This window comes from Natator depressus, chromosome 10 (assembly GCF_965152275.1).
Source record: "Natator depressus isolate rNatDep1 chromosome 10, rNatDep2.hap1, whole genome shotgun sequence".
Taxonomy (NCBI): Eukaryota; Metazoa; Chordata; order Testudines; family Cheloniidae; genus Natator; species Natator depressus.
In genome coordinates, this window is record NC_134243.1 from 32,196,669 (window position 1) to 32,221,924 (window position 25,256).

General features: G+C 45.7%; 1 protein-coding gene across 4 annotated transcripts; it reads left to right on the forward strand.

The window, feature by feature from the left end:
- The first annotated feature begins 8,424 nt into the window (after nucleotides 1-8,424).
- On the forward strand, nucleotides 8,425-24,366 carry INTS15 (integrator complex subunit 15). 4 transcript variants are annotated; one of them, XM_074965652.1, is made up of 7 exons: nucleotides 8,425-8,556; nucleotides 10,293-10,491; nucleotides 11,289-11,510; nucleotides 13,490-13,655; nucleotides 14,257-14,784; nucleotides 19,212-19,251; nucleotides 22,320-24,366. In XM_074965652.1, exons 2-7 carry the CDS (start codon nucleotides 10,300-10,302, stop codon nucleotides 22,534-22,536), a joined length of 1,365 nt encoding a protein of 454 aa, XP_074821753.1. In that variant the 5' UTR covers nucleotides 8,425-8,556; nucleotides 10,293-10,299; the 3' UTR covers nucleotides 22,537-24,366. The 4 variants fall into 4 exon arrangements, with proteins under 4 accessions (XP_074821753.1, XP_074821752.1, XP_074821754.1 ...); XM_074965651.1 differs by having other exon boundaries at nucleotides 8,428-8,540; XM_074965653.1 differs by lacking the exon at nucleotides 8,425-8,556 and adding an exon at nucleotides 8,564-8,694.
- The last annotated feature ends 890 nt before the right edge of the window (nucleotides 24,367-25,256 follow it).

Below are 25,256 nucleotides of genomic sequence, written 5' to 3' on the forward strand. Positions count from 1 at the left end.
AGATCTGGCCTTAGATACTGTCTGGTGGAGAAAAATCTGATCTCCAGAAAATTAGTTGGAACAGCCGAAGTCTACATCTGTAAGAAGGAAATGAAAGTGCAACTTACCTTTGATGTCGCTCCGTATGCCCCACGGAGAGCAGAAGTTCCCCCAGCCCCTATTTATGAAAGTTTGTGAAGTCCTGACTTTGCCAAAGGAGGATTCCACTGTTTGCTCAAGGCCTGGTATAGGCTCCATATGGTCATTTTCACAAAAGCAAAGGTTTGCTTAGTGAAAAAATAGCTCTTCCTATCTGAGTTAACAATGATATCTCCAGCCATGGGGTCCAACATAACTCTAGGAAATGATGCTAATCAATAGCAACAGCCCTTGTGGTTGCGGAGAAAAGTTTGAAAACACAAACCCAAAAGGCTCAAAAATCACAAAGTCAATAGAAAGAACCCAGATGGATTATTCTTTAAAAATCTCATGATTTTTAAGGCAATCTCATGAGATTTTGGGGCCTGACATATGATTTTTGAATATGTAGGATTGGCAATATCCCCATGGTCTGAATGAGCCAGGCTTCCTTCCTAATGCCCTGCTAAAGGTAGGTAAGTGGAGTATTTCAATCGTTACCACATTGGTTCAACTATTATTGAAAAAGTTATCACTTCCCAAATGTAACAAGATAAAGAGTGGGTTTCTTGGTTTAAACCCGAGACACAGAGTGAAACCAGCTCCATGGTACCCCATGGCTGGGAGCAAACCAAGGCCATGTTCATGTGAAAGAATTGTAATGTCTCAGGGGCCGGTAAGACACACAGAGGTGGGCACACTTCTTCCGAGTAGTGTCCGGGGAGAGAAGCAGTTGCCCTGGGTGTTTTCAACACAGAGCTGAAGCCCTGAACTAGAACTCCATTTGGGAAAGCCTGATGCTGCCACTGATACCCCTTTATGCCCCTAAACCCCAATCAACAACAAAGGAAATGAAATGTGTATATATAACACATCTTACCCCAAGCAGAGTTTTGACTCTGGAAAGGGAGAAGAGCTAGAGACTCCATAAAATCCAATAGGGACTTCACTATTGCTCTGTGGAAGGTGAAGGCAGGATAAAACACATGCTCATTTGTCTTTCCTTGTGATAAGCATTAACAGGAACTATGTTCATGCTGTCACTAAAATAAACTAAGAGAGTCTATCCCAACTCTAAGCATTCCTGACTCCTCCCAGGTTTTACCCCACTCCAGCAGCGAAATCCTGGCCCCACTGAAGAAGTCATTGGGAGTTTGGGAGTAACAGCCGTGTTAGTCTGTATTCGCAAAAAGAAAAGGAGTACTTGTGGCACCTTAGAGACTAACCAATTTATTTGAGCATAAGCTTTCGTGAGCTACAGCTCACTTCATCGGATGCAAATAAATTGGTTAGTCTCTAAGGTGCCACAAGTACTCCTTTTCTTATTGGGAGTTTGGGCAGCTATTGAGCGGACTTGGGCTTGCCAGCTGTTCCAGGGACAGGAAGAGGCAGCTGAGGAGGGGTTTTTCATCCCCTTCAGCTCATACACAGAACTCAAGGGGCAGGTGCCTATCTGATCTACGCCACCCTTCTCAAGGGGCTCAATCTCCCCAGTCTCCTCTCCACCCATACCTGTAACTCCTATGGCTGCAGACCTAAGAGCCCGGCTGGTTTAGGGTTGCCAACCCTCCAGGATTGTTCTGGAGTCTCCAGGAATTAAAGATTAATTTTTAATTAAAGGCTACCTCATGGGATGAAATCTCCAGCCAACCCAAATTGGCAACCCTAGCCTGCTTACTCCCCAGTCCCTAGCCAGGACCCTCCAACCTCCCCAGTTGCTACTTTCCAGAGGAGGGGTGAATCTTTAGCCCCAAATGCCTCTTTGAGTGGCACTGTCAGCTAGAAGAAAAGGAGTACTTGTGGCATCTTAGAGACTAACAAATTTATTTGAGCATAAGCTTTCGTGAGCTACCGATGAAGTGAGCTGTAGCTCACGAAAGCTTATGCTCAAATAAATTTGTTAGTCTCTAAGGTGCCACAGGTACTCCTTTTCTTTTTGCGGATACAGACTAACACGGCTGCTACTCTGAAACTGTCAGCTAGGGAGACCTCAGCCTCTATGGCCCATTTACAAATCTTCCCCTCTCAGATGATGGTCAGGAAAGAAGCCATCTCCTGGAGGATGTGTCCATCCCCCCACCCAGCCTCATTCCCTAGGCTCTGAGTAGTGGCAGGACCTGATTCTCCTTTCCCTCTGTGTTCTCATGCACACCAGTGTGAGTGGGAGCAGAGCAAGGCCCAGAGCCTCCCTGCTTGGTGCAGCTCCCCACAGCCCCACCACCTCGGGAGTGGGAGATGCCTCCAATAGCTGGACCACCCCCATGATTGCAGAATCGCTGAGGGCAGCAGCTGTGGAGGCTTGTCTGGGCTGGGGAGGTCAGTTATGCAACATGATGGAACTCATCTCCCCTGGGCTCTGCATGCTGCTTCTCTGCACTGCCCCGCCACATTACAGCTGTCCCCATGTTGCCTCTCCTTTGGTCACTGTGAGCGCTGCTCTGACTGGAGCAGCTGCTTTTATTTACATTCCTTTATCTACCAAGAGCTTTTCATCCTTGAAATGCAGCTGGTGAATTTCTCACAAGGGTGGGGTTGGATCCTCCCAGTGAGGGGCCTGGCAGCAGAGTAGAGCCAGGGCAGCAAGGAGTGCAGGCGGCAAGAGGTGGCAGAGCTGCTCTTTGCAACGTCAGGACGCTCTTTCCCAGTTCCACAGGTAGAATTTTGGCTGAGTCACGGGCTTCTGCTGCAGCAAGGCTCCCCTACATCCTCTTCACAACTCAGGCCAGGGCTTGAAAAAACCATCTGGCTCTTACTTCCCTTGCTTGCTGTTCACCATTGTTTCGCCTACCTTGAAAGGAGAATGTAAAATAGGATGCTGGGCTGTGATAGTGCCTGTGCAAACATGTGCCACTAGAGGGCATTGCATGCCGCCTGAAACAGCCAAGTGGGAAGAAAATCTTCCAACCATGCAGTGTCCAGAGGACATAGAGCTGGCTACTGGTGCTGGAGCATCCAGGCAGCTGGAAACATTAGCTGTAAGCGGTATGAGCAGCTCCAGTAATTGCCATAGAATGTTAGTTTTGAATAATGATCGTGATGCAGGAAAACACAAAAATCTGCAGCCCTTTGAAAATGTGGGTGTAGCATGGAATAATTGCATTGGATAAGTAACAAAGGGTCTGCTGTGCTGACTGCAGTATTCACAGTCTGGTTTCATTCCATAAGCCTCCATTCTTAAAATGACTTGACTCTGCCCCAGAACTTCCATCCTGCCTCTTCTAGTGGAACAGGAATCTGGGGACTTTGTTGCTGATTGAGGCCCGGCTTGTTGCAAAGTACACAGGGCTGTGATTATAATTTGAACCAGAGCCTTTCGTAGCTATAAGAAAAGGAGTACTTGTGGCACCTTAGAGACTAACCAATTTATTTGAGCATAAGCTTTCGTGAGCTACAGCTCACTTCATCGGATGCATTCAGTGGAAACTGCAGAAGACATTATATACACAGAGACCATGAAACAAGACCTCCTCCCACTCCACTCTCCTGCTGGTAATAGCTTATCTAAAGTGATCACTCTCCTTACAATGTGCATGATAATCAAACTGGGCCATTTCCAGCACAAATCCAGGTTTTCTCACCCTCCGCCCCCCCCCCCCCCACACAAGCTCACTCTCCTGCTGGTAATAGCCCATCCAAAGTGAGCACTCTCTTTACAATGACAGGTTTCAGAGTAACAGCCGTGTTAGTCTGTATTCGCAAAAAGAAAAGGAGTACTTGTGGCACCTTAGAGACTAACCAATTTATTTAAGCATAAGCTTTCGTGAGCTACAGCTCACTTCATCTGATGCATACTGTGGAAACTGCAGAAGACATTATATACACACAGAGACCATGGAACAATACCTCCTCCCACCACACTCTCCTGCTGGTAATAGCTTATCTAAAGTGATCACTCTCCTTACAATGAAAATCATACACACGGAGTTTGTGTGTGTATGGTGGTGGGGGGGTGAGAAAACCCGGATTTGTGCTGGAAACGGCCCACCTTGATTATCATGCACATTGCAGGGAGAGTGGTCACTTTGGATAAGCTATTACCAGCAGGAGAGTGAGTTTGTGTGTGTGTGTTGGGGGGGGGGGGGGGTGTGAGAAAACCTGGATTTGTGCTGGAAATGGCCCACCTTGATTTTCATACACATTGTAAGGAGAGTGGTTACTTTGGATAAGCTATTACCAGCAGGAGAGTGAGTTTGTGTGTGTGGTTTTTGGAAAGGGGGGAAGGGGGGGTGAGAAAACCTGGATTTGTGCTGGAAATGGCCCACCTTGATTATCATACACATTGTAAAGAGAGTGGTCACTTTGGATGGGCTATTACCAGCAGGAGAGTGAGCTTGTGTGTGGGGGTGCGGAGGGTGAGAAAACCTGGATTTGTGCTGGAAATGGCCCAACTTGATTATCATGCACATTGTAAGGAGAGTGGTCACTTTGAATGGGCTATTACCAGCAGGAGAGTGAGCTTGTGGGGGGGGGGGGGGGGCGGAGGGTGAGAAAACCTGGATTTGTGCTGGAAATGGCCCAACTTGATTATCATGCACATTGTAAGGAGAGTGATCACTTTAGTTAAGCTATTACCAGCAGGAGAGTGGGGTGGGAGGAGGTATTGTTTCATGGTCTCTGTGTATATAATGTCTTCTGCAGTTTCCACAGTATGCATCAGATGAAGTGAGCTGTAGCTCACGAAAGCTTATGCTCAAATAAATTGGTTAGTCTCTAAGGTGCCACAAGTACTCCTTTTCTTTTTGCGAATACAGACTAACACGGCTGTTACTCTGAAACCTTTCGTAGCTATGTTACTGATTCATATCCAGCCTGGGTCAACAGAGGATGATTTTCCAACACAAAGTTAACCATTTTGAACCTAATTATCACAGATAAGGATGAATTAATCATTGGACCGGAAGTTGGTGGTTACCACTGTCCAGTGACCATGACTGGATTACATTCAATATGGGCAAATGAAGGCCACTCCCAACTGGTCACTATATATTTTGTGCTTCAAGAGGGCTAATTTCCCAAAGCAGAGGAAAATGATGAGCAAAGTTAACTGGGTAGAAAAATTTAGACAGAAAAATATAAATGAAATTTGCGAGTTCTGAGAGTGCTTTAAGAATTGTTTATTAGACGGCCAAAAAGCAGTAGAGGACAACTTTGGCTAAAAACCCATCCCGATTCAGTGACAATGTAAAGACTGCAAGTAGAAATAAAAAAAGCAATATATAACAAAAGGAAAAAAGGGGAAATAGGGGGTCACTATAAATTAGAAGTGTAGAAGATTGAAACAGGAAGCTAAAGTCATCAGGGGAAAAATTCATAGCTAACAGGGCTAAGAACAACAAGGATTTTCTAGGGTTTCTTCCGTTGCTGATATACTGTTAACAATGGTATAAACCCTGCAGACAGCTGTTCTGTCCCTACCACTCAGGAAAGCTTGACCCGCACACTCAGAGACTGTTTCAGGCCCCTTTTTAAGGGTTTTGACTTTATTTCTTCTAATTAACACACTTCCACACATCAATAATCCTTTAGCCCACAAAACCAGTTCTCTTGCAGGAGCCTTTCTACCCCTCCACCAGTTTGATTACAGAGCTCCAAGGCCTGTTATATAAGCTAGCCAAATCCCTGCAACTCTCCACTCCCAGCTAAGCCACTTGCAGGCTTTTATAATCAGCTGATCCCTAGATGATCAGTCTCAGCTGGGAGGTAACTGATCCATCACAGGTGAGGCTTGGCCCAACTTCCCTTTAAGGACCAGCTACCTGTGACAGGCCCATAATTACATGGAGATGGTAAAGTTGATAATAATGTTGCAAAAAAGGCAGATGTGTTCAATAAATATTTCTGTTCTGTATTTGGAAAGAAGCAGGATGATGTGCTGGTATCACCCAAAGATGATGAAGAACCTTCCAGTCCATTAGTAACCAAGGAGGATATTAAACACTATCTATTCATGATAAACATTTTTAAATCAGCAGGCCCAGGTATCTTGCACCTAAGAGTCCTAAAAGAGTTGGCTGAGGAGATCTCTGGCCTGCTGATGTTACTGTTTAATAAATCTTAGAATACTGAGAAAATTCCAATATTCAAAAAGGGCAAGTGGGATGAATCCAGTGGGCATGTACTCAGCACAGCTCAGCAGTGCCTCCATTTCCTGTGCTATTGCTGCTAGACTGCAATTTATCCTCAGGCTAACTCAACGACAGTTAGCACAAGTATGTGTACACGAGCTGGGGATTGTAGTGTAGATCTAGCTTGTAGTGTAGATCTAACCTAAAAGTTGTTGCTGTGGGATGGGGTTGAAGATCTTGCTGTGGGTGGGAGGCAGGATCACCATCTCTAGGGACACATCCCCACCTCAGTGGTGCTAACATCTAACAAGCTTCCAGAAGGAAACTAGAAGAAATATTATGACAAGAGCATCCAGCAGTTACCTGCAAGTGAGAGAATGTTAGATACTTGAACAAAACCAAGGAGGACACTGGGTGCCCACTTATGAACTGCAATCTGACCCCTTTACTCCACTCCTGAGGTGTGTGGGCCTGGAAAGAGGCTGAGGGCCCCCAGCTAGGAATTCCACTGATGCACAGGGGTTATCCAGACAGCATAGGCACAGGCCAGGGATGGGAAGGGCCATTTCAGGGAGGCCAGAGCACTCTGCACTGTAGTTATTCTGGCAGCAGTGCAGCCCCTATGGCTGGGCGGGGGGAAGCTGCTTGCTTTACTTCTGGCAATGGGTTCAGGCTATCTCCCTTGCCACCCTTCCTGGAGGTCTCACTTTAGGGTGACCAGACAGCAAATGTGAAAATTCGGGATGGGGGTGGGGGGGTAATAGGCCTATATAAGAAAAAGACCCAAAAATTGGGACTGTCCCTATAAAATCGGGACATCTGATCACCCTGTCTCACTGGGAGGGCTGTATTTAATTAACTGGCTGTATTGGTCTGCTGTTGTTCTTTTAGGTGGTACAATATTTCCTTTACATTTTCAAAAAGAGGAAAGCTGTATGAGCAACTACTGTGTCTGTGGGCTTTGGCATGTAATACCTGGGCTGTATGTCTGTGATGACTGAGGCAGGTTTGAGTATTATTTGCTTATTAACTAACAACAAGAAATATCTGATACAGTAAACACAGTGCTCTCATTATTATTTATTTGTCTTGTGGTCACACCTACAGGCCCCAAACCCACTGTGCTAGGAACTGTGTAAAAATATAACAAAGAGCCAGTTCCCATCCCGAAGAGCCTGCAACCCAAGCACTAATGGTGCTGTATCCTACCTTGACTAAATCCTCAAGCACCAGCTCTGAGCTGCAGGCTGTATACCACTTTTGCTACCACTGGATTCTGGGGTTGGGTGGGTGCCAGCCAATGTTCCCTCTAATTTTTGACTGGCCCAGTGCGCAAAAAATTTCTTCTGTGCAAATTTTTGTGTGTGCGGTGTTTTGCCGTGTGCATGCGGGGTTTAGGATCTGTGTGCGCGTGCACACTCGCACAGCTTACAGGGAACAGTGGTGCCAGCCCAGACTACAGCATAAAAAGGGGCACTCCAAGGGCTTCTATAATTTAGGCTGGGCTGCGCTGGTGCCTAGGGGCCATTCCAGCAACTGAGATTAGCCAGTTTGCAGCATCGCTCCAGCCACACCTCTGATGTGCCCCTGTGCTGACAAGGGGATGGCTCAGCCCTATGCCACTGGAGGAGGCTCCTACACTAGCGGTATTCCCTGGGGGTTAGCTTAGTCGACTTTCATGGTGCAACGTAAAAGAACAGACCGTATGGTGCCTCAGGGTCTGCAGCTGGCTCCGGTCCCTGTGAGAGTCAGCAGGGAGCATGGCACTGCAGTGCCCAGGGCTGGAGGTAACAGGGCTGCTCTGAACCCACATACACAAGGGGCACCAGCCCTTCCTAACGCCAACCTAGCACAGGGGAAATAAAGAGCAGTCTCTTACCAGCCCTCTGTGTGTCCCTCACTCACATTATAGCATGGCCCTGGCCCCCTGAGCACTGCCCCCCCTCCCTGGCATCAACCCCTACACCCCTCTCCCCAGGGACACCCGCCCCACATACCCCTTTCCCTTGGGCACCATCCCCACAGCCCTCCTCCTTCTCTCCTCCCCAGGCAATGGCCCCACACGCCCCTCTCCCCCTGCCCACCACCCCTACACACCTCTTCCCCGCGGGCACGACCCCACAAACTCCTCCCCTCACCCCGCCCCTCTCGGGCGCCTCGCGCGCGCGGCCAGCAGGTGGCGCTGTGGGCGGATGGCCGCTCCCCATCCCCCTTTTTGGCCGGGCCGGGCCGCCGTGCCGCCCGCCCGCGTTGCGCCGCCCTGGGTCGCGGAAGGCCTCGCCGCTTCCCCTCGCCTCATCCCGGCCCCGCCGCGGAGGCCGCCCGGATATGCTCGCCTAAGCGGGGGCCCGGCAGGAGGTGCGGCCGGGAGCGGGTGCGCGCTCAGCTGGGCCCCGGACCGAGCCCCACAACCGCGCGGGGCCCCTGGGGCCGGACCGGGCTTGGGGCGGCCTCGTGGCTTCCCAAGGGCTGCTAGTAGCCTCGACGGGGGAGGGGCACCTGGGGGGCCGAAGTGAGGAGGGGATTTGCGGGCAGGGGACGGAGAGAGGATGGGGAGGGGCACCTGGGGGCCGGGGTGAGGAGGGGATTTGGGGGCAGGGGATGGAGAGAGGATGGGGGAGGGGCGGCTGGGGTGAGGAGGGGATTTGGGTGCAGGGGATGGTCAGAGGGTGGGGGAGGGGCACCTGGGGGCCGGGGTGAGGAGGGGATTTGGGGGCAGGGGATGGAGAGAGGATGGGGGAGGGGCGGCTGGGGTGAGGAGGGGATTTGGGTGCAGGGGACGGTCAGAGGGTGGGGGAGGGGCACCTGGGGGCCGGGGTGAGGAGGCGATTTGGGGGCAGGGGACGGTCAGAGGGTGGGGGAGGGGCACCTGGGGGCTGGGGTGAGGAGGGGATTTGGGGGCAGGGAATACATGTGGGGAGGGGATTTGGGAGGCCTGGGGATAGGGAGGGGGCACCTGCGGGAATGGGGAACAGCAGGTTTCGTGCCTGTTCTCCTGGCATGTGGGGGCATCACACATCCATGACCTGGACCTGTAACTGCCCAGCGAGCACAACATGGCTCTACCTTGTCTTAGCCTCCTACCCCACAGCTGGAGAGACAGTGCTGTGCTTGGAACCCCAGCAAACGACCTGAAGCAGTGGCACAGAAACATTACAGGGGTTTTGAAGCGATTGGCCCTGACAATGGTGTGGGGGCTATGCCAGCACTTTCTGCAGGATCTGAGTTTTCATTTACCAGCAAGGTTCCTAATCCTTGCAGTTACCCAGAAAACCTTCCAAACAGGGCTTGTATGTAACTGGCACTCTGATGTCATCTTGATGCTGCAGACAGGACTCCTGCCCTGGCCTGCTCCTGGGAGGTTTGCAGAAGCTAACATGACTGGTCAGTTTCATGGTGGCTGTCTAGAACTTTGTAGCAGTGAAATTCAAGAACTGGGTATATTTAATTCCAAAGCAGTTTGGGAAAGCGCTGAGCTGCAGAAAGAGCTCTGGAGCCACTGGCCTTGGTCTTCTCCCCCACACGCAGAGGCTTCAGGCTGCTAGGTGTCTGGTAAATTTTTCAAGTGGAACCACTGCTGCAGATATACATAGGGTGACATTTTTGTGCTGCCCTAGGTTAGTTTTAGAATGAAGCATTTTTTCTCATCCCATTTCCACAAATTGGCTATATTTGAGGCACATAAACGTCTGTGAGCTGCCTCTGTGCTGTGATCCTGTCTTTGTGACAGCAGTACAGCCGCTCATTCCACATCCTTCAGGGGTTGCTCATTGTTTTCTCAAGAGTCCTAAGCATATTTAGAAGCCAGTGCCATTAATGCTTTCAGTATGAGAAATGCATTTGTGTTTCTTGGCTTTGCTTGTTTGCTTAAAAGTAGGGTGAGGTGTGGGCCAAAGAAAACAAAAATCAAGGGCTTTTTGGGAAAGGGTGACAGACCCCTGTCGTCTTAAGTCCTGATTGTTCCTGCTCAAGAGTCCCTACGTGCAAATACAAGAGAACTGCCACATAAAAAAGCAGAAGCCTCTCATTTCCTTGAGGCAGAAGAACTTAGACAGATGCTGTTGTTGATATTGAGGTTTACTCATCACTTTTTTGTATCTTTTCTTGCAGGAGCACAATGAGTGACATTCGTCATTCCCTGCTCCGCCGGGATGCCCTGAGTGCTGCCAAAGAAGTGCTGTATCACTTGGACATCTACTTCAGCAGTCAGCTCCAAAATGCACCTCTTCCCATTGTGGACAAAGGTCCAATTGAGTTGCTGGAAGAGTTCATATTTCAGGTTCCCAAAGAGCGCAACTCCCAGCCTAAAGTAGGTAGCAGGTCCAATGAGCAAAAATACAACTGCATTTGAATTGGCTGATAATGTCTTGATGATGTTGTACTTACAATCTAGGCCCTGTTCCTGCAATCAAATCTACACAGCTGGAGTCTTGTATCTCTGTAGAGCCCCACTGATTAAATTGGGGCTACGTGCAGGTGCAAGGGTCCAGCCATGTAGATCTGGGTGCAGGATCAGGGCCTAGAAAGATAATAGGCACTGGAAGAACCAGGAAAAGGAGTCACTTTTAGACCTTTTTTTGTATTTTTGGTTTAGTTTCTTTTGAGAGTTCTTTTGGGTCCCTCTATAGACTTTATCCTTTGCCTTGACAGCAAGCTCCATGCAGTTACCCTGCAAATAATATGATTAATAAACTTTCTAGCTTGATAAGTAAATGTAATGTTTGTCTCGGAACTAAGCATGTGCACACTGTACCAGAGAGGAGCCAAGAACTGAAAGATGTTAAGTCAGGCTACACGTGTGATAGGCTAGGAAGTCTGGGAGGCTAGAATTTCTGCTACTGCTCAAAAGCCCTCAAGACCCTCAGACTCACTGCTGCTGTTTGATCTTTCAACCAAGGAATTTATATGGTCCCTGAAATTGCTGGTCAGTGTGTGTACCCTATTCTAGAGGCAGTTCATGGAGAAGTATGGCCAGGCTTGCCCACGAGCAAGAGATTGAAGTGTGATGGGGAAGGGAGAAAGAGGCATATTTTCATAATGCTTCCTTCTGTTTCTGGACATGCTACTTTGGGATTTACTCTGTTATTTTCTGGCTTTGTTTTTTAGAGGTTGAATTCTCTTCAGGAGCTTCAACTCCTTGAGATCATGTGCAGTTATTTCCAAGAGCAAACCAAGGATTCAGTCCGGCAGATCATTTTCTCAGCCCTTTTCAGCCCTCAAGGAAACAAAGCAGATGATGGCAGGATGGTCTTGCTAGGAAAATTGGTTTCCATGGCGGTAGCTGTGTGCAGAGTTCCTGTTCTGGAATGTGCTGCATCGTGGCTGCAGGTAAAGCTGGTGCATGGATAGGATAGTCCCTAAGAGCTGAGTAGGTGAACATGGTGTGCAAGTGGGTGAACTGAAGAAAAGGGGCTGTGTAGTGGCCAAAGCAACGTAGGTTTAGGACTGAGAGGTGGGCTCTAGAATTCAGTTCACAGAACTCGCAGTGCAACAGTTGTGGACCCTCCACTTGCAGCTTAGGAAAGTTGACAGGGCAGTGCAGCGAGGGAAATTCTCCCCACTGAGGTCTGTGCAGGGCATAACTTTACGGCTCTCCAAGCCTCTCATGCTCTCATGCCCCTGCTCCTGTGGATCTCTTAATGTTTGCCTTAGGGGAGCCCCACCCTGATGTGCCTTCTAAGGTCCACAGGTGTGAGCTTTCATTCCCTCACCCTTCAGGAGATGTGCAGAAGCAGGCTGTTCTGCAGACAGGGGGATGGGAGGGGTGGAGGAGGGCAGCAGAGGGGAATCCCCCCACTTCCCTAAAGTCTTCAGTGTAACTGTTTCTCCATATAGGTCTCCTGAAGGCTGCAGGAACAGGAAGGGGTATAATGTGGGTGGCAGGAGACTTTGAGGGTGTGGCTTATTGTGGTGTACTGCCTCCTTCAGACCACTTAAGTACGTAAAGGTTTCCATGTTAAAAACTTGGTGCTTAAAAAACACATTGCAGGGATGGTGCTGGCCTGGTGAACTGGCCTCATATTTCTCACACGTCTCCCACTCACTCATTTTCCTGAGAACTTTAGGCAGGGGAGCCCTGATCCTGATACCCTCCAGAAATCCCTGGGAGTGTGGCTTTCTTCCTCTGGGCCATGGTGGTCTTCAGAATCAAGTGTCAAGTGAGGGACTGTAGTTAAGAGGACTTTGCTATCCTCAGTTCATAAAAGTAGAACACTTTCATGTGAAGAGCAAAGGTTAGTGTGGTGATGAAACATCACGCTCTGTATCAGATACATGTAACTTTGGCCAGTTGTAGAAATTCTTGCAAAGGTTTTTACTATTCAATTACTGACTTCTACCCTAGATCTTAAATATTTTTTATCTGGGAATGGTCAGTTTACAGATTGGTCTTTCATACAGTAATGAATGAGAAAACATTTTTAGAAAATAGGGAAGCATAATAGTTGAAATAAAAAAACTGGCAGGGGGACATGGGCAGGTGTAGTGTCTGAAACACCTTTTAAATCGTGTTTGACTAGAATAGGTAGTAGATTTCAGGTTGATGGTGTTTCTTTAATATTGGGTTTTTTGTTTTTTTTTGCACAGAATTATTTTTAGTCTACTCCAGTAAAGCTAAAAAGTGGCTGATAGATGGGTTTGTAATAGATGACAGTCATGGTAAAAAATGATGGTCTTGTTCCAAAGTGGTATTTGTATCCATTTTAATGAAGTTACCCTCCCTCCAGATGATGATTAGTAAGACTCTTTCTTCTTTGCAGGATAATTCTCACTTGGGATCTGATAAGCTTATGAACCCATTGTACTGAGGGCAAGCCACAGCCATCAGAAGCTAAAGCTGAGGCGCCTGATCTTTGTGTTTTACATAAATCAACCAAAACTTAAAAGTTAGCAAAAAGATGTAGTAACAGCCAACTGATAGTTTCATGTAACAGAGCCTTAGGCCTGGTTTGCACTGGAGGGGGGGAATCAACCTAAGATACATCGACTTCAGCTACGCTATTTTCACAGCTGAAGTTGCCTATCTTAGGTCGACTTACCTCACTTCCTCACGGTGTGGGGCTGACTGTGCTTCCTCCTCTTGCTGTGCTGGAATACAGGAGTCGATGGCAGAGCGATCGGGGATCAATTTACACTAGACGCGATAAATTGATCCCCAATAGATCGAGCACAACCTGCCGATCGGGTGGGTAGTGTAGACGTACCCTTAGTGAAAAACTCTGTATCTCCCCATGGGCTGGGCTCTGCAGAATTTCTTACATCCTGGTTTGACGTACTTGTCACCACTTGGTACTGCAAATCTCTTTCAGCGAACACCTGCAATCTACTCTGTGAGGTTAGCCCGTGCCTTAGTGGATGACTACTGCTGTTTGGTGCCAGGTTCCATTCAGACATTGAAACAAATATTCAGCGCCAGTCCTCGCTTCTGCTGCCAGTTCATAACGTCGGTTACCGCGCTCTATGACCTTTCTTCAGGTAAACTGCAAAAAGGCAGCATTCTCTTCTCGAAACAAATGCTGCAGTGCCCTTTGACTGTTATGGGCATGTTTGTGTTCTCAGCTACCTATTGGCATTTTAATGGCACTCGGCACCATAGCTTTGCTAGACACGGTGCTGGGTGCAGCATCTATCCTTTGGTGTGTGTGGGAAGCTGAGAAGTACAACACAGTGGTGAGTGACCTCAGTCCAGATTGTAACAGACAACTGTCCATGTAACGATTGGTCCTGTTGTTGACGGTCCTGACCAAGGGCAAGGAACGAAGGGGTCTTCTCAAACTAGGTTCAGATGTGGCTACAAAGCCAGTGAAGGGACTAGATCTGGTGGTAATTTGGCTCAGTCTTCCTGGAGTGAGGGTATCTGACTGTGGCATTCTGAAGGTGAGAGCGCTGGGATTTAGGAGACAATAAAAATAGAATTGCAGTAGTTGGGACAGAAAGAGCGTGATGCATGAATAAAGATTTTAGCAGAGGCTGGGCCCAGACTTACAGATGAAGCATAGGGGAGGAGAATGAAATTGCTGTCCCTATGCCAGAGAAGGGGACTTGCTGAGCAGTGTCTCATATTTTTTATTTTCAGATGATCTCATCCCCCCTTCAGACTTGCTCGAGATGGTTGTCTCCTGGATCTTTGAGGACCCCCGTTTGATACTCATCACTTTTTTAAACACTCCTATTGCAGCCAACCTGCCAATAGGATTTTTAGAGCTCACCCCCCTCACTGGACTGATCCGCTGGTGTGTGAAGGCCCCTTTGGCTTACAAAAGGAAAAAGAAGGCCTCTCTCTCAAATGGTCACCTCACCAATAAAATCGCCAAGGACTCAGCCGCTGGAGCTGACAAAGACTGCCACCTGCTGTATTCCAAACTACATCTAAGCGTCCTACAGGTTCTCATGATGCTTCAGGGGCATTTAACAGAGAAGAACCTATATGGCCGACTGGGTCTAGTGCCCTTTGACCACGTGGTTCCACTTGTTGAGGAAATTAACAGACTGTCTGACGAACTCAATCCACTCAATGCTTCCAAAGAGATTGAACTGGCTCTAGACAGATTGGCTCAGGCTCTGCAGGTGGCCATGGCATCAGGAGCATTGCTGTGCACTAGAGGTATGTTGCTGAAAGCAGCTGGTGAAGAGCCTGGCATGAAATCACTTTTCTCTGGTATGTGGGTAGGCTGTCTCTGGGTGAGGGAGGGATAATACATGGGTAAATGCATTAACAGATGAAATATTCTATAAGTCTTAGGAAATAAGAGATTGTTAGAGCTACAAGTTGAGTGTAGCAAACAGCTCAGGACAGAGAGTAAGAAAGGAAAGACCACTGATGAAAATAAGTGCTATGGACTATCAAGAAAGATTGTTGCTTTGGGGATTTGGGAGGGAATCTTCTGTTCATACTCCCACCATTGCTGCCAGGCTGTGCTGATGGTTTGTAGTTTGTTTTTTGACATGGGAGTATGTTTGTCCTCTTCTGGGCCCATAAACAGAGCCTGAATGGTACAGTTGACATCAAAACACTCCAAAGATGATGGGTCTGTGGCCTGCTTTAGGTCCTACACAGTTAGATAATTATGGTTCCAGATACATGTCTTTAAACCCTGTGTCCTAAACTGGTTTAAAACCATTGAATTAAAAAATTTGAGTGTAGCCATCCATTGTACATCCTTGCAGCATAGGTTAGAGAAGGATGCAGGCTGTGATTCTCCTTTGAAAAATGATACAGTGAAAATTAAAGTGACAAGGTGAGTGAGGTAATATCTTTTATTGGTGCGAGAGACAAGCATTCAAGCTATATAGAGCTTTTCTTTGGGTCTGGAAAAAGGAGTCGGAGTGTTACAGCTAAATACAAGGTGGAACAGATTGTTTAGCATAAGTAGTTAACATATTTCAATATGTGCAGTGGTGTTGTAGCTGTATTGATCCCAGGATATTAGAGAGCTTACACGGAGCTCTTCTTCAGGTCAGAAGGAGAGCTCTGTGTAAGTTCGAAAGAGTGTCTCTCAGATCAACAGAAGTTGGTCCAATAAAAGATATTACCTCACCCACCTTGTGTCTCATGTATTTCAAGGGACTGTTTAAGGTGAAGTAGCTCTTTAGCACCCCTACAGTCATGAGGGGGATAGGCTGGAGTGGAAGGTTTTAGGTGGGTTACAGATTGAATGTATGGCTCATAACAATAGTATGTCGTTTTATGGGGAGGGGATGGCTGTGCGTGTGTAAATTTTGCCACAATAACTCCAGGGTAAACTTGCCCTTTTAAAAATGTGTGCTAGTCCTTCCAACACCCTGGAATGTGAAAGTCAATCCAGGTTCTTGTGGGCACGTGAATCACATATAATAAAGATGCTGCCCTGAGTTATATTGTACAGCCCATGCTTTCAAAGGGGCTGTACTGGTGTTAACTGAGGCAGAGTTTTGCACTGCAATTAGAAGTTAGTAAACAATTCTGATTCATGAGCCAGAGTAGAATCCAGTTTGCTATTTGACTGGTATATTGGTTCTGCAGTTTTAAAAGAAGTCAAATCTTACTTTGCCATATCTGACTCTGGGTACAGGGAGACGGGTTTTCGTGACATTTCAGAGTAGGAAAAAAACAGTTTGTGGCTCTGTGGATGGGGCCCATATGACTGAAAAGAACTACTGGTTTGCTCCCACCACAATCTCTGGCAGGACCACCGTTCTCTAAAGGAGCTCTGAAGGAGTTCTGGGGAAGGACACATTTTCAGTGGTTTAAAAGGAAACGGCATCCTGTTTGTTCAACTCGATGGTTTCTCTGCACTGGATGAGGGCCCCTGAACTAGAGCATAGGGTATAAACATGACATGGAGAATAGTCCAGGTGGTGGTTTTATCTGAAACATTTTTGAAGCCTACATTTCTAGTCTTTTTCATCATGAGAGAAGCAAGATTTGTTTGGGTGGGGGGTTTTTATGTTCCCTAGCCTGTAATTTTTAGTACTTTTTGCACAAGATGGTAAACTTATTTCATTAGCTAAGCATTAGGATCATTATAAATCTGAGGCCTGTTGAGGAATCTTGGTGAATTTATTAAAGGACACCAAAGGATTGAAAATCCAGTCAATGTCTAAAAGCTGTATTAAAAGTGGGGCAGGTGTAATACCTGGAACTAAAGTCCCCCTACCAATTTGTGTGGCCCAAAAATGTCTGAAAGACCCACACAAGCAAAAAGTAAAAGCAGCTGGTCAAGTGATTCAACCCGAATGCAGGGTCAGCCAATCATATCATATTTTCTCAGAGCAATATAACAAAACATCTGCTAACAAAACACCAGAAATCTAACCAACCTTCCCCAGCTCAGGGCTTCTCACCCAGACCCAGAGGTTCAGAGACCAGTCTTTTTTCCTAGACAGGTGTTCCCTGAGGCACCTGTGTGAACCTGAATCAACTCCTCTCCACACCTGCTACACTGACTGTACTCAGTATTAAGTGCACAAAGCCAACTATAAATCAGGTTTTTCTCTAAGATTTTAGTTCTAGTAATCAGGTCTGTTTTGTAATAGTAGCAAGCCAAAACGTGAGGCTTTTTTTTTTTAAAAGCTGTCCCTTTAAACTTATTTCCTAACTACTTACTTGGCCCATCTTGTTGGGGGATTGCTGTACTAGAAGAGGAAGGGAATTCAGTATAAATACCGGCTAATCACATTTTTGGGCATTCAGTTTTCTATAGAATTGGGAGGAATTTGTTTAAACCAGTATTAAAAGGACCTCACAACTGCATGTTCTTTAGAGTAGGATTCTTGTTAAATTGGTTGGAAACTGTTTTCACCAATAGAGCCAGTGTCCCAAATTCCATTACCAAAGTCTCTTAACACAAATCTGAAAATACCTCTTGAGGAGCATTTCACCTCCAAGCCTGCTCGGCAGGGTGCAGCTTTCCTTCGTGGGTAAATGAAGCAGTGCACAGAGGAATGGGGCATATAAAGATACAAACAGTGCCAGGCCTGGTGTCCTACTCCCCAAGTAGAAATTGGGGAAGAGGAAGGAAGGAGCAGCACACTTGTTTGTCAATAACAAACTTTGATATGACAACATAAAATTCAGTTATAATAACAAAAACCAGTTAGAAAGGGCTGCAAGCAGAGTTCTGCTACAACAGTGGGGAAAAAGCAGAGGGGAGTGCCTTATGAAATGTAAGTTCCAATTTACATTGGGCAGTGATATTTCTGGTATTGCCTACATCTTGGCTGCCTGTTTCCCATGACTGTTATTGGAATCCTTTGAGAGTACAACTAACCAATTTGTAGCCTTTGATACTGGGGATTTTGGAGATCTACTCTTCCTTCTTGCCTGAACCATTCCCAAACATGTTTCTTCTACCTCAGCATGACCTGAAGCAGTCTAATACTTGATAAGGAGGTACTTTGAATCTCCATTCCTTGTCTTGTTTTGCTCAAGATGGAGTATTGCATGATGGGACATGTAGTCTTCAGGCTTCCTATTTTTAACTCTACTTCTTGTTAAAGATGAGATGACCATAGCAGTCTTCCCTTATATCAGTGGTTCCCAAACTTCAACAGCACGTGAACCCCTTTCATTAAATTGTGAAATCTTGTGAACCCCTTCCTAAAAATGAATATTTCCAGGGATTTAAGATTAAATTTCCTCCACACTCCGTGGGGGTCCTGCTGCTGGACCCCGTTGGCCGCCCCGGTCAACTGAGCTCCACTGAGCTTGGGCTGCAGGTCCTGCTGACCACCGGGGCTCGGGCTGCCAACCTCAACTGCCCAGCCCCACTCTCCCTAGGGCTTGGGCTGTCAGCCCCGCACGGAGTGCTGAGATTTGGGCTGCCAGCTCCCCCACTGACGGGGGCAGGGCTCGGGCTGCCAGCCTCAACTGCCCGGCCCCGCTCTTTCTGGGGCTTGGGCTGCCAGCCCCACGCGGAGCGCTGGGGTTCAGGTTGTTGACTTCCCTGCTGATGGAGGTAGGGCTCGGACTGCCAGCCCCAACTGCCCTGCTCCGCTCTCCCTGGGGCTCGGGCTGTCTGCCCTGCAACCGGGTCCCACCTGCTGCCTCCAATACCCGGGGTTCTCTGGCCGCCATGAGTGAAATTTTTCTGGCGAACCCCCTGAAACGTTCGGTGAACCCCCAGGGGTTTGCGAACCGCAATTTGGGAACCACTGCCTTGTATGAATTGGGTGCTGCTCCCCTGGCTCTAGTTGAGTTGCCAGTGTGGCTGCCCCAGTTGGGCAAAGTTCTGTCTGTTTAATCCGCTGAGAATTTCGTGCTAGGGTTTGTCTGCCTTGCAACAGATGTGAATTTCTGTCCATTTAACTTAAATATAAGGGAAGTGAGAGAATGCTCAACTGCAGATGGATGATGTGCGAAATAGTTTGTGATGTAAAAGTTATAGGGAAATGTTCTCTATATATATCTTATGCATGAAAGGATGAAATTTTGGGTCTCTACTAATCATTTTATGAAATCTGACTAAAACTTCCCAGAATGAAGAGTAGAGGGGAAAAATCTTTTATTTTGCTTTATCCACACTCTTTATTTTCTATCCTCTTGAATTTCAGATGACTTGAGAACAGTGTGCGCTCGGCTACCACACAACAAGTAAGGGACCTTTCTAAACTTATATTTATTTTAATGCATATTTCAAGGCATTTCCTAGATGTTTGTTGAGGTAGACTTCTGCCCTGAAGAGCTTATAATGTAAGTGTGCTTTTTTGGAAGGTGTGCTTTAGTCAAACACAAGTTTTGGGGATCAATACAGGGGCAACTGGGTGAAATTTCACAGATGTATAGATTCCAAGGCCAGAAGGAACTTGTGATCATGTATAACACAGGCCAGAGAACTACCTCCAAAATAATTCTTAGAGCATATATTTTAGAAAAACATCCAATCTTGATCTAAAAATGGTCAGGGATGGAGAATCCGCCATGACCCTTGGTAAATTGTTCCAATGTTGAATTATCCTCACTGTGAAAAATTTAACATCTTGTTTCCAGACTAAACTTGCTAGCTTCAACTTCCAGCCACTGGATTGTGTTATACCTTTCTCTGCTACATGGAAGAGCCCTTTATTAAATATGTTTCCCATGTAGGTACTTTAAATTGTGACAAGTCATCCCTTAACCTTCTCTTTGTTAAGCTAAATAGACAGACTCCAGGAGCTCAGACACTAAGTAGGGCATGTTTTTCCTAATCCTTTAATCATTCTCATGGCTCTCCTCTGAATGCTCTCCAATTTAACATCCTTCTTGCATTTGCGAGCACCAGAACTGGACGCAGTATTCCAGCAGCAGTCACACCAGTGCTAAATACAGCAGTAAATTAACCCTCCTACTACTGGAGAGTCCCCTCTTTATGCATCCAAGGATGGCATCAGCTCTTTTGGCCACAGTGTCACAATGGTAGCTCATATTCAGCTGATTATCCATCACGGCCCCTAATCTCTTTCTATCCTGCCAAGTAGTGATTCAGTCCCCCATCCTGTAAGTATGGCCTTCATTCTTTTGTTCTGAGATGTATGTATTTACATTTAGCTGTATGAAAATGCATATAGTTTGCTTGTGCCCAGTTTACCAAGCAATGTAGATTGCTGAATCACTAGCCTATCCTCTTCATTACTTACCACTCCCCAAATTTTTAGGTCATCCGCATATGGGTTACCAGCGATGAGTTTGTTTTCTTCCAGGTCATTGATAGAAATGTTAAGTAGTGTAGGGCCAAGATCCCATTCCTGCAGGGGCCCACTGGAAACACACCTGCTCGATGATGATTCCCTGTTTACAACTACATTTTGAGACCTATCAGTGAGTCAATTTTTCATCCATTTAATGTGTGCCATATTAATTTTATAGTCTAGCTTTTTAATCAAATGTTGTGTGGTATCAAGTCAAATGCCTTAGAGAAGTCTAAGTATATTATATTAACACTGTTACTATTCTCAACCAAATTTATAATCTCATTAAAAAAAAAGATACCAAATTAATTTGACAGAATCTATTTTACATGAACACATTTTGATTTGTATTAATTACATTACTCTCCTTTATTCTTTGTTAATCGAATACTGTATCAGCTGCTCCATTATCTTGCCCAGGATACAAGTCCAGCTGTCAGGCCTATAATTACCTGGGTCATCCCATTTACCCTTTATAATTAGTACAACATGAGCTTTCTTCCAGTCCTCTGGAACTTCCTCAGTGCTTCAAGACTTACTGAAAATCAACACTAATGGTCCAGCGAGCTCGTCAGGATGCTCTTTTAAACTCTTGGATGCAAGTTAACTGGACTTGTTTATTTACAAATGTCTAACTTTACTAGTTTCTGTATAACATCCTCCAGAGACTAGTGGAATGGAGTGTTACCACCATATGATGAGATTGTATCACCTATTTTTCCCCAAATACAGAACAGAAATATTTATTGAAGCCTTCAGCATTTTCTGCATTATTATTAATTCTATCATTTCCATCTAGTAATGGACTAATACCATTTTCAGGATTGTTTTTGTTCCTAATACATTTTTTGAAAACTCTTTATTGTCCTTAACCCTGCAGGCCACAGATTTCTCCCTGTGTCCCGTTGCTTTACTATCAAGCTCCCCTTTCTTCCCTTTATTTATATATATATTATAGCTGCCTTCACATCCCCTATAAACCAGCATGGCCTTTTTCCTCAGTTGTGGAATTATGGTCTTTTTGGGAATCTAGTAAATTCTTAAATGGTTCCCAACTATAATTCAAGATAGTTTGACTTCTGGTATACAGGAGGTCATATTAAATGATCTAATCGTTCCTTGTGGCCTTAAAATCTGTACAAATCCCCAAGCCAGGCAGACCCCATTAAAGTCGGTGAGACTCCTCCTTGGTCCACCCAGTTTGCAGGATAAGAGCCTGGATTAAGACAAATAGACAAACAAGACTGTGAAAGTGAAATGCAATTTTGAAAAATTACCTCTGCCCCATCCCTAATTCCCACCTATTATACTTAGACTCCATGCTGAACCATGCTATTTTTTGTTTGTTGTTGTAACCATTATTAGCCAAAATATTAAAACCTGAGTCTCTAAAGGTAGGCTTTGATATCTGAAAATCAGGCCATTTCTATTTAGGTTTCTAAGTGTGGATTTAGCCTAACTTTAGGCACCTGGGGTTGAAAATGTTGGCCTTAACATTTGCCTATTTTTAAAAAATTAACCCTTGCTGATTTTGGGTATTTAACCCTAGCTAATATAAACCATTGACAGTCTTGCTCCTTTTTATCATCCCTCTGAAACCTGAGCCCTCGCCCTCTCTCCTGCAGCCTGGCCATAGAGCCTCACAGAGCATTGCCCTTTGGAGAGATGGTAACCAGAGCCCCCTCTTTCTTGACAAACCAGCTGTTCAACAGGATTACTGAAAATACTTAACTCTGTTGATTGTCATGGACAGTGGTCCTTTGAGAAATATCACTGTGCATGTACCTTGCACCATACACATCAGTCTGCAGGATGTCATAAGCATAATACCACCATCTCTCCCTAAGGCACTTTCCAATGTTTGTTGCTACGCATTGGCAGGGGCTTTTTAGTGACTCTTCTTGTCATGGAGCAGGACTTCTGCCAAACTGCTCCTTGTTCGGACAATTTATTATTGGAGTAATACTTACATCTATCTGGATCTTCTTTTCGCAGCCTACTCCAACTGGTGATTTCAGGTCCAGTGCAACAACCAACCCATGCTGCTTTGCCACCAGGATTTTATCCTCATATCCACACCCCTCCGCTGGGCTATCCTGCACATGCAGCACACCCTGCGTTGCCTGCACATCCAGCTCATCCAGCACTCCCAGCCCATCCTGTGCAGACATTTATACCAGGCATGACTTTCCCATACAGGCCTATTCGTTAAAGAACCTAACTGAAACTGTACGATGTGCACACGTTTTTCCCTGACTGGGGAAGCCTTACAGAGGAAACCAAACGTTTATGGAACCATATTTTCCTCTTTAATATTGTGTTGTGTGAGTTTCTTCAGGAGTAGGGGAGAGGCAGATGCTAGGCTGCTCTAGCCCTAAACATGGACAATTTCTTATTAATCCATATTTATGGATGAGAGACAAAAACAAGCCCTCTGGAATGTATGGGTTTTTTTTAATATCAGCTCTAACTCCTCTAATGAGCAGTACCACTGTATTTCTTGATCTGGTGTTTCTCACATGTACACGTGTCTGACTCTGTAGGGAGACCATCTACTTTCTTGCTCCTTCTCATTTGTGAGGGACAGAGAGAAAACCATACCAAGACTTGCAAGTTAGTCCCTTGCCCCTGTTCTTTCTCTTTGTAAACGTTTGTATCCATTGTATATTTTTGGCACTGCGAATGCTTGCTTCTGAAGTGCAAGGTGTAGGGGAGGATAGCACTTCCTTTGAGAGGAAACCACTAAAGAAAAGAGTGAGAAGGGATCGCTTGCCTCACTTTTATCTCTCAAATGGTGTTCAGCAAATCCAATTTTTTTTAGCCCTCTGCTAGGAAGGAACTTACTTCCTTTGCAATTGCAACCTCCTTGTTTTTTTGGTAGGCCTCTGGAATATCCTTTTCACATGTTCAAATGAACAAATTTGTGAAATGTAGAGATCAAATCTGGTATCACTAACTAATGCTGGTTAGCAAAAACGGATCAACAGCTTACTGCCACAAATTAGTTACTGATGTTTACCAGTTTAAACTTTTACTGCAATTAATTTGCAGCCACACAAAAAATACATACCAATATTGTTCCAGAGAAGGTAGGTTCCCAGTACCACAGGCTTTTAATTAGAAATGGTGTACTCTGTGGAAAAGTGTTCTAGTCAAGATAATACGTTTGTCTTCTGTATCACTGCAGTGAAATACATAATGTATCCCCACTCAGAATTGGGTAGTTTTCTAGCACAGTGAAATTCTCTAAGCCCCTTTCATTGGCTTTAGAAGGAAGCAAGGGCATCCTTTTTCTAGGAGTCAATCACTTTATTTCTTTATACATATTTCAGATGTCATGTGTGGCAATAATAGTTATCCAATTACACACTAAAATCAAAGGACAAAGAGATGGAAGCTGGGGCTTGGCACTTGTAATTCACTCAATAAATTACAACTGGAGAGTAATCCTGATGTTTGTCTACTTCTCTTTCCCTGGAAAGATGAAATTAATCACTTGGTAGAAGCTGCAACAAGATGAAAAGGCCCTGAAGCTAAGAACTACTGAGCATAAAGGAGTATGAAAAGTTATTTATCAATACACATTGTACCATATGTCCTTTGAAAGATTACTTGAAAGGGGGAAGTGGAGGTGGTGATAACCTTGATGTGTAACACCCATGTTTATTTTGTTTTTACCTGTAGTTAATTGATTTTAAATTGTCTGCAGCCTGTTTTCCAAAATTTGTGCTCAAGGATGGGACTCCATTTTTTTTTTAATTAAAACTCTTGGCTTTCTTTCTTGTTTTGTATCTCTGACCTATTTCAGACACTCAAATTAAAAACCTTACTTTAGAACTTTCCTATCATCATCCCTTTGGAGGATTATAGTTTCAAATTAGATGGTGTCAGCAGACAATTAACCTACCAAATGAATGGGGACTTTTGTTATGGTGGAGGGACCATTAACCTCTACCTACTGATGATTTGGGTTTGAGAAAGGGTATCCTGGATATGTATAGCATGATGATGCATATCTGGATTCCATGCTGCTGTCAACTGGTTCTAGAAGGAATTTAAATACTCTCATTCAGCAGTTTTTAACGAGGGGCCTGGGGTCCCCTGGGGGGGGCATGAACAGGTTTATGGGGGGCCATCAAAATAAACCAGAGAGCAGGGCCGGCATTAGACTCATTGGGGCCCAGGGCAGAAAGCTAAAGTCCAAGCCTGGGACTGAAGCCAAAGACCGAGCAAGTTAGCTTCATGGGGGCCCACCATGGTGTGGGTCTCTGGGCAATTGCCCTGCTTGCTACCACCTAAGGCCGGCCCTGGCTATTAATATACTGCATTTGCCGAAAACCAGTTGTTGTGGCACAGGTTGGCTGTGGAATTCTTATAGCATGGTGGGGGGGACTCAGAAAGAAAAAAGGTTGAGAGTCCCTGCTCTTGTTCCTATGTTAAGCCGGTTGGCATGTCATTTACACATCTCTGATGTCAGTGAAGGTTGTAGTAATTTTGATTATGGTATTCAACAAGTGTAGAATGTCCTATGATGATCTCTCCATTCAAAACCAAAATGTGCGTGATGGATTCTTGCTGTGTATTGGGGACCATTCTGGCCACTGGCTGAACTTTAAAAGGCAAAGTTTACTGTAGACTGAGTAGAACAGTGAGAGCAGCCGCTGTCGCATCAAACTGCATTTGGCACAGGAAGGGCTTACATGATCTTCTGTTTGTCATGTAGTGATCTGCACAGTTCTTAGAAAAGCTAGCAAGATAGCTTACAGCAGAAGTGCTCAGTTTATGCATGGTGACCCTTTCGTCATTAGCAGTTGTCCATAGTCATCTGCCCATTTGCTCACTCGTAACAGGATCCTGTCATTTGTCCCATACACCTGTGCACTGATTGCCGTTGAGCCACCTTTGAAGCACTATGGCTCCTGGAGCAGAGGC